The sequence below is a fragment of the Ochotona princeps genome, chromosome 23, assembly GCF_030435755.1.
Source record: "Ochotona princeps isolate mOchPri1 chromosome 23, mOchPri1.hap1, whole genome shotgun sequence".
In the NCBI taxonomy this organism is placed as follows: domain Eukaryota; kingdom Metazoa; phylum Chordata; class Mammalia; order Lagomorpha; family Ochotonidae; genus Ochotona; species Ochotona princeps.
Window position 1 is genome coordinate 9,908,261 of NC_080854.1, and position 7,704 is coordinate 9,915,964.

At 41.2% G+C, this 7,704-nt stretch overlaps 1 protein-coding gene across 6 annotated transcripts in view; it reads left to right on the plus strand.

Moving 5' to 3' along the window:
- PDE4D (phosphodiesterase 4D) overlaps positions 1 to 4,498 on the plus strand; it is a 691,343-nt gene extending 686,845 nt beyond the window's left edge. For all 6 annotated transcript variants that reach the window (XM_004583718.3, XM_004583722.3, XM_004583720.4 and 3 more), the window contains 4 exons: positions 943 to 1,097; positions 2,079 to 2,201; positions 2,618 to 2,800; positions 3,422 to 4,498. In XM_004583718.3, the coding sequence (XP_004583775.1) occupies positions 943 to 1,097; positions 2,079 to 2,201; positions 2,618 to 2,800; positions 3,422 to 3,835 (875 nt within the window). In that variant the 3' untranslated portion in view covers positions 3,836 to 4,498. The remainder of the gene's footprint in view (positions 1 to 942; positions 1,098 to 2,078; positions 2,202 to 2,617; positions 2,801 to 3,421) is intronic.
- The last annotated feature ends 3,206 nt before the right edge of the window (positions 4,499 to 7,704 follow it).

Genomic DNA, 7,704 nt, shown 5'->3' on the forward strand with positions numbered 1-7,704 from the left:
AATATGAATTGCTATGGAAAACCATGTGCAGGTGCCTGGAAAAGCCAAAATAGCTCTCTCCCTTCTGGTGTTATGTCCTACAGAAGTGAGATGAACACGAAAGAGACCCTTGCATTCCCATATACATTGTAGCACTATTCAAATAGTCAAGACACAGAATCAACCTAGGTGTCTACGAGGAATGAAAGAAACAGGCCACTCTGGAAACTTTTAGCGTGAAAAATGAAATCTTCGTGTTGGCAGAAAAATGAATGGGAGTGGAGGTTATCATAAGCCACCCATAGAAAGACAGATATTATGTTCTCCCTGATGTGTAGTTTAATGAACTTTTACCAAGATTGCCAGAGGCAGGGATGAGGGGGAGATGCATAGAAGTTAGGTATCAGGTTCCAAAACACAATGAAATCTCAATACAAACCCCTGGTGCTCCGTGGTGCCATGGGTGACTGTTCACGGTAATTTATCACCTGCTGTGTAAAGACTTGCAGGAGAGGAACCAGTAGACTTTGCAAGCACAAAAGCCAAGGAAAAGAAATGGCTGGCCACCTGGTTGGACCAGTTTGTACTGTATGCATGGTAATACTGCATTTTACCCTATAAGGAAGCTCATGTATTAAGTTAGTCAAAAAATTAAGCCATTTGAAAAATAAGCAGCATAAATAAATGTGTATCTTTTGCATATTCCATATTGCTCTTGTGCCCTCTGAACACCAACAGTCCTACATCACAAAGCCCTTCCATGACATTAACTAGAGATAGACAACTGGCACTTTTCACACATGCTGTTGAATCACTAGTTTATTCTCCTCTGGTTAGTGCTGTGTCATAGCAGAGGCAGCAAGGGGGTCCCAGCACACCCCAAACCTAAAGCCTCCAAGAAAGTGAAAAGCAAAGTAAGCTCTGGGCCATGGCTTCACTCACCTCTGCCTCTTTCCATTGCAGATTCTGAGCTTGCCTTGATGTACAATGACTCCTCTGTCTTGGAGAACCATCATTTAGCTGTGGGCTTCAAGTTGCTTCAGGAAGAAAACTGTGACATTTTCCAGAACTTAACCAAAAAGCAAAGACAATCTTTAAGGAAAATGGTCATTGACATTGTAAGTGATTGACAGAAGTAAAAGAAAAATGTGATACAAGTTTTTTCTTTTAAATGTAAGAAAGAGATGAATGTCAGATCATTGGAAAGGCATTTCCAGACCCAGAGCCCTTTAGGTTCTAGAATCTTCTGGCAGTAACGGTCTGAATTACTTTTTCCCTCTTCTACCCGTTTGTACTCAGAACTAGTGACAGCTTGGTCCTGTCATTTGCACTTTATGTTCTGGGCTCCTCCCATCTGGCTGCAGGTGAAGATGAACAACTAATTGTAGTTGAGCACACCTAGTAGTAGGAGAGACTTAGAATACAGGGGAATGATATAGAATTGTGAGGAGGGTGCGCCAGCTGCATTGGTCTGATAATTACATGTATGCATTCATATACTGCAATATCATACTATGCCCTATCAATACAGCAAACCATGTTATGCAGTTAAAAATCAAGAAACAACAGTTGAGCTGTGCCTCATTCAAGGGAATGGGTACATTTTCCCACCTACTTAGAAATATGCACAGCTTTTGTTTGTTTTCTGACTCTATTATTCAGAATGATTGAGACAGAGGAAGAATCTCCAGTTTGCAAAACTTAATATGCTGTACATACAAGGGCAGGAATTAGCTGCCAAGTAGAAAACGATCCAGAAGACTGTTTCAACACAGTCAACAAGAGTAAACACAGTAAACAACCTTGAGTCAGTTCATAGTTCAGGAGTCATTTTCTAGTCCAAGGAATGGGAAAAATCTAACAACCATGACATCCAGAGGCAAAATGCCTTCATCAGCCTCAGAGTAGAGGCCATGTCTAGTATTTCTGCACATTTATCTGGATTGCTGGAAAACTTGAAAAAGACTGCCCCAAGAAGGAACACAGAATTTCTCCACACTGGCTATTCGATGCAGTAATTGTTTTTCCATGTCTCATGTTCTGCGTGTTTTCATGCAGCCTTCTTCCTCCCGTCTTAATAAAATTATCTGTCTTTTAAGGTACTTGCAACAGATATGTCAAAACACATGAATCTCCTGGCTGATTTGAAAACCATGGTTGAGACTAAGAAAGTGACTAGTTCTGGAGTTCTCCTTCTTGATAACTACTCTGATAGGATTCAGGTGAAGTATCTTAGTTCTCTCTGCGTGCAGCTTGGAGAACACTGCCACTTCCTCCCCATTTCCTGTTTCTTGTCATTATTGGTAATTTTTTGTGCCAGCTCTTCTTTAGAATTAACCAGGTAAAATATTTGAATGTTCTTACAAAAGTACGGATAACACATAAACCTAGCCTCGCAAGCAGCTCTGACTTTAATCGACCATAGTGTCAACAGTTTCTCTTACAAGGCATGGATGTGGTAAAAGTGGCATCACTTGAACCCATGAGTACAAGTGTGAACCACACACGGACACACGCTTGGGCTGTTTGGGAGAAATCTTCTACCACATGTATTTTTAAGTGTTAACAGTCATCCGATGTAAATTTCTGGTTAAAAAAGGAGCAGGTGCTGAGCAGAAAACGCCTCCATCTATTCTAGGTCCTTCAGAATATGGTGCATTGCGCAGACCTGAGCAACCCCACCAAGCCACTGCAGCTCTACCGCCAGTGGACAGACCGCATCATGGAGGAGTTCTTCCGCCAAGGAGACCGAGAAAGGGAACGTGGCATGGAGATCAGCCCCATGTGTGACAAGCACAACGCATCTGTGGAGAAGTCACAGGTAATGCCCCCTTGGAGAGCTCTCAGCATAAAGCTGCAGCCTCGGCAACCGGTCCCTCTAGAAGTCCCCTGGGGTTCAGACCTCATACTATTTCACTGCGTTTTTAGAGGAATTTTGCTCTGACCTGTTTCTGTCGTTATGATCCTCAGACTTTTCTTTGCAGCTCATTTGTTTTCACTCGCATCTCACTGTCATGGGCCCCTGTAAGCAAGATTTCAAAAGGTTTGTTGACATACACAAAAAGCCAAGTTTGCTTTTGGTGCTAGAAATTTTGAAACTCATGCAGTTTTTCTTGATAGATTACCACCACTGTTTTAAAGGGCCCCCCTCCCCCTTATTCATTCTTAGATTTTTTTTTTTTTAGTATGACTACACGATAATTTGGTGAGCTCACGGCATTTCTCAGTTACAAAATTCAGCTACAAAAATGGCTGTTCAGAAATCAGGTGTTTTACCACTCGAACAGATGCAAAGTTTGCCCTTTCCCTTTGGAACCAGAGCTCCTGGCAGCTGATTGTTTAGTAAGTGAGAACGCTGCCATAGGGGATGTGGTCGTAGATACTGACTAATTCATCAGGTTAAGGTTAGTCGTTCTCTCATCCCTGCCGTCTGTCTTCTCAGGTGGGCTTCATAGACTACATCGTTCATCCTCTATGGGAGACGTGGGCAGACCTCGTCCACCCCGACGCCCAGGACATTTTGGACACTTTGGAGGACAATCGTGAATGGTACCAGAGCACAATCCCTCAGAGCCCCTCTCCTGCACCTGATGACCCAGAGGAGGGACGGCAGGGTCAACCCGAGAAATTCCAGTTTGAACTGACCTTAGAGGAGGATGGCGAGTCGGACACCGAGAAGGACAGCGGCAGCCAAGTGGAGGAAGACACTAGTTGCAGTGACTCCAAGACTCTCTGCACCCAAGACTCTGAGTCTACTGAGATCCCCCTAGATGAGCAAGCGGAAGAGGAGGCAGTAGCGGAAGAGGAGAGCCAGCCGGAAGCGTGTGTCATAGACGACTGTTCCCCTGACACGTAACAGGACAAAGGCTGTCATGCTTTTTTTTTTCTTTCATTTTTTTTTTTTAAGTAGAAAAGTTTGTTTCCAAAGTGCATGTCACATGCCACAACCATGGTCACACCTCACTGTCATCTGCCAGAACGTTTGTTGAACACAACTGACCTTGATGACTCAGTCTGGCGCTCAGGAATATCGTAACCAGTTGCTTCACCTCCATGTCGACAGAGCAACGGGGACACCTTCACGAACAGCATTTTCAGGAGATGTCAGCTTGGCAGAGAGCTGGGCATGCGGAGAAAATCAACTCCAACACGCGTTTGAGGGAGCATGGCTCAGTGGGCAGCCCTAAAGCAGACAGATTGGGGAGTTGTTATGTTGCAATATTTTCAAAAGAGAAAACAAAGGCATTACACGGAGCAGACGTTATGGATGAAGCCGCAGATGTTAAGAACAGGACACAGTACAAATCTGTTACCGCAAGGAAGATGAGCCACAGAAATCGCATACTTTTCTAATTTCAAGTCTTCCTGATACATGACTGAATAGTGCAGTTCACCGAGCTGCACTGACCTCGACATTTTGTATGATATGTAAAACAGATTTTTTTGTAGAGCTTACTTTTATTATTAAATGTATTGAGGTATTCTATTTAAAAAGAAAAAAACTATGTTCAGAACTTCATCTGCCACTGATTATTTTTTTCAAAGAAGTAACTTGCAGGTTTTCAGTACAAATCTGTGCTACACTGGATAAATCTAACTTACAAATTTTCCTTGCACCTTAGAGTTCATAGCAATTAACTGATTTGTAGTGATCCATTGTTTTATATACCAATGACTTCCATATTTTAAGACAGAAGAGAAACTTTCTGTTGCAGGAAGCCCTTTTTGTAAGTCTTCGTTTGCTTTTTTGTTTCACTCTTGAAGATAAGTGGACTTGCTCTCCACCAACATTCTTCACGGTGTGCAAAGTGAGTCTTTGTTCTGTAATACTTGGATGTGCGTTATGTCAAATGTGTCTTAACCCCCATAGAAACTCAGTCATCAGTTGGTGTTGTCTGAAGCAAGTGGGAGACATATAGATACCCAGTAGCTAAAATGGTCAGTCCTTTTTTAGATAGCTTCCTGCCTAGCGTCTTCTGATAACTTCTGGCTGTGTCAATAGACGTGCATTTCACACATGCATGTCTTTATAATCACCCACACATTTCATGCTCACTTCTGTTCTCACAGCCAGCTATGGTAAGAAAAATGTTTTTCCCTACGTGCTGCTTTATTATTTAACATGTGTTTGAGCCTCTGTCCATGTTTGATAGATGGAGTCTTATCAAATATATCACCACCATTCTTACTGGTGAAAAGAAACAGGTAGCCAATTAGGGGTAAGCATTCTGTTCAACCACAGGGTTGTATATCATGACTAGCTTTTCCTCTTGGGTTATAGAGAAAAGTTAATATTCTTAAAACTGCCTAGCTAGCTCTTAACAATATATTGACGAACTCTCACTACAACAAATTCTCTTTTGTTTCTGTGATTGCACCGTGTGATTAAGAACTAGACGAGGGTGGCCGGGAAGCAATTCTAAGTGTGAGACAGCTGGTTTCTTAATGGAAACCACATAGCAAACAGATCGCTTCATTACCTGTCGAACGTTCTTCTGTCCACATGTCTCACAGGGTAAGGCAGAGAAGTCGACGATGCCAGTTGTACCAGAGGGTTGCCGAAAGATTTCTGCCTGAGTGCAAAAGCAGAGAACCACTCTAAAGTGTCTTCAGCAGCAAAAATTGTATTGCAGGTTTAGAAACAAATCCTAGTGTTGACCTACTGGTAGCAATTGACATCAGGTACATTTGTTTGGTTTTGATTTTGCTCCCATTTTAATTCTTGATTATAGCAAAGAATTTTGGAGCTCAAAGCAATCACTTCTGCAATGATATCCAAGAGTTTTGGCAAAAAGGGGATGTATAACCAAATCAAAAATGATGGCTCAAGGAGCTTTGTGGGGACTGGTAATTAGGCTGTCAGCCAGGGAAGCGACCAAAGCGGAGGACAATTGCCAGTTGACACTCAAACCTAAGTTCTCTTAGGTCTCAATTTTAGGATTCTCCCTGCCCTCCATAAAGGTTATGAACAAAAGGCTGTGTCCAGACATTTGGGAACGGGTGTGTTTGTTCCTGATGGAGGTCTAACAGGAAAGACAAAGCCTTTCCAGAACATCCCATCTCCTACTCCCCCTACACTTGGTATTTCCCCCACAGAGTGCCTAGAATCTTTCAAAAAAAAAATTAAAAAGTAGCAATATGTCACAAACCAATCTAAACCTGGAAGGGTTTATAACTGCACTAATAGAGGTGTTTTCCCTCTGCTTGTTGGCTTTTAATGGTACCATGTTGTAAACATCCCACCACTGGACAGTTTGTAGAATAGGCCTAATTATGCAAGAGACAGGGACTAATGAATGCACTGTACAATCTGTCGCCCCTCACCAGTTTAGTTTTCTCTTGCCAAGTGTGCTTCATGAACTCACACTGCTTTAAAAAGAACATCCTTTTACAAGTGGCTTTGCATTTAAGATTCCATAAGAAAATACAATGTCTGGGTACTGTATGGGGAAAAAATGTCCAGGTTTGCCTAAAAGCAGCCCATTTCAGCTTGCAAGTTACTGAATATGACAATGCTGTTTTAATTTTTTTTTTACATCAGTTGAAATCCACAAGAAAAGAATGTAGCTGGAACAAATTAAAGTCAAAGAAAGGAAAAACTTGAATGAAAAGGGGTTTTACGGAAAGCTTTATGGTAATTTCTGAATGCATTATTTATTTTTTTGTGCCATGCATTTTTTCCCCTCACCAAATGACCTTACCTGTAATACAGTCTTGTTTGTCTGTTTACAACCATGTATTTATTGCAATGTACATACTGTAATGTTAGTTGTAAATTATCGGTTCTTATTAAAACATCATCCCGTGCTGGGATGGTGTTGATATATTTGGAAACTCTTGGTGAGAGAATGAATGGTGTGTATACATACTCCTTGTACATGTGCTTTTCTCCTGTAATATAGTCTTGTCACCTTAGAGCTTGTTTATGGAAGAGTCAACAAAATTATAAAATACATAAAGATATATAAATTTAAAACACATAGCTGCAGGTCTTTGGTCCCAGGGCTGTGCCTTAACTTTAATATTTTCTTCTGTTTTGCTGCATTTCAAAGTAAGGTAATGGTGGGGCTAGGGCTGGGTATTTTAAATCCACACTTCCGATTCATTGGATATCTGAAAATACCTGAATAACCCCTGGAAGAATCGACAGTTCTTTTGAGATGTAAGCTCTTAAGTACTCCTTCCAGTGAAGCAGTTCTACAGATGTGGTTTTTGCCTTTTTGTGGATCAGGAGCTACTTAAAAAAATCACTTTTCTTTCAAACACTAATGGAGAAACATTTGTCCAGGGGTGATTAAAAAAAATTGGCTTCTGGAGCTCAAAGTTGGAATTTGGAGTCAGTCACTTGTACTAGTCATCTGTTAGCTTCCTGTCAACAGAATATAAAATATTAAAAAGTTCATCTTTTAACCATAGATTTTTTAAAAATCAAGTTTGACCAGATTTCCTTACATATTTGTGAACAAACCCACTAAACACAAAGTTGGGTGTCATGCCAATTTGCATAGCATAAAGAATTTTGCATTCACTAGAATTTTGTTCACATACATCTGTTTAAGTTTCATAATTTAACCTTGCACCATGCCCAGCTCCTGAAAACACTGAAATATCTCCAATGGGTAATATGGACGCTTTCTCCCCTCTACTGCCCAGCCCATGGAATTTGACTTCATCAGCAAAGGGAGAGATTCTTTTCCTAGGAAATATGAGCCTCTTATTTTATTT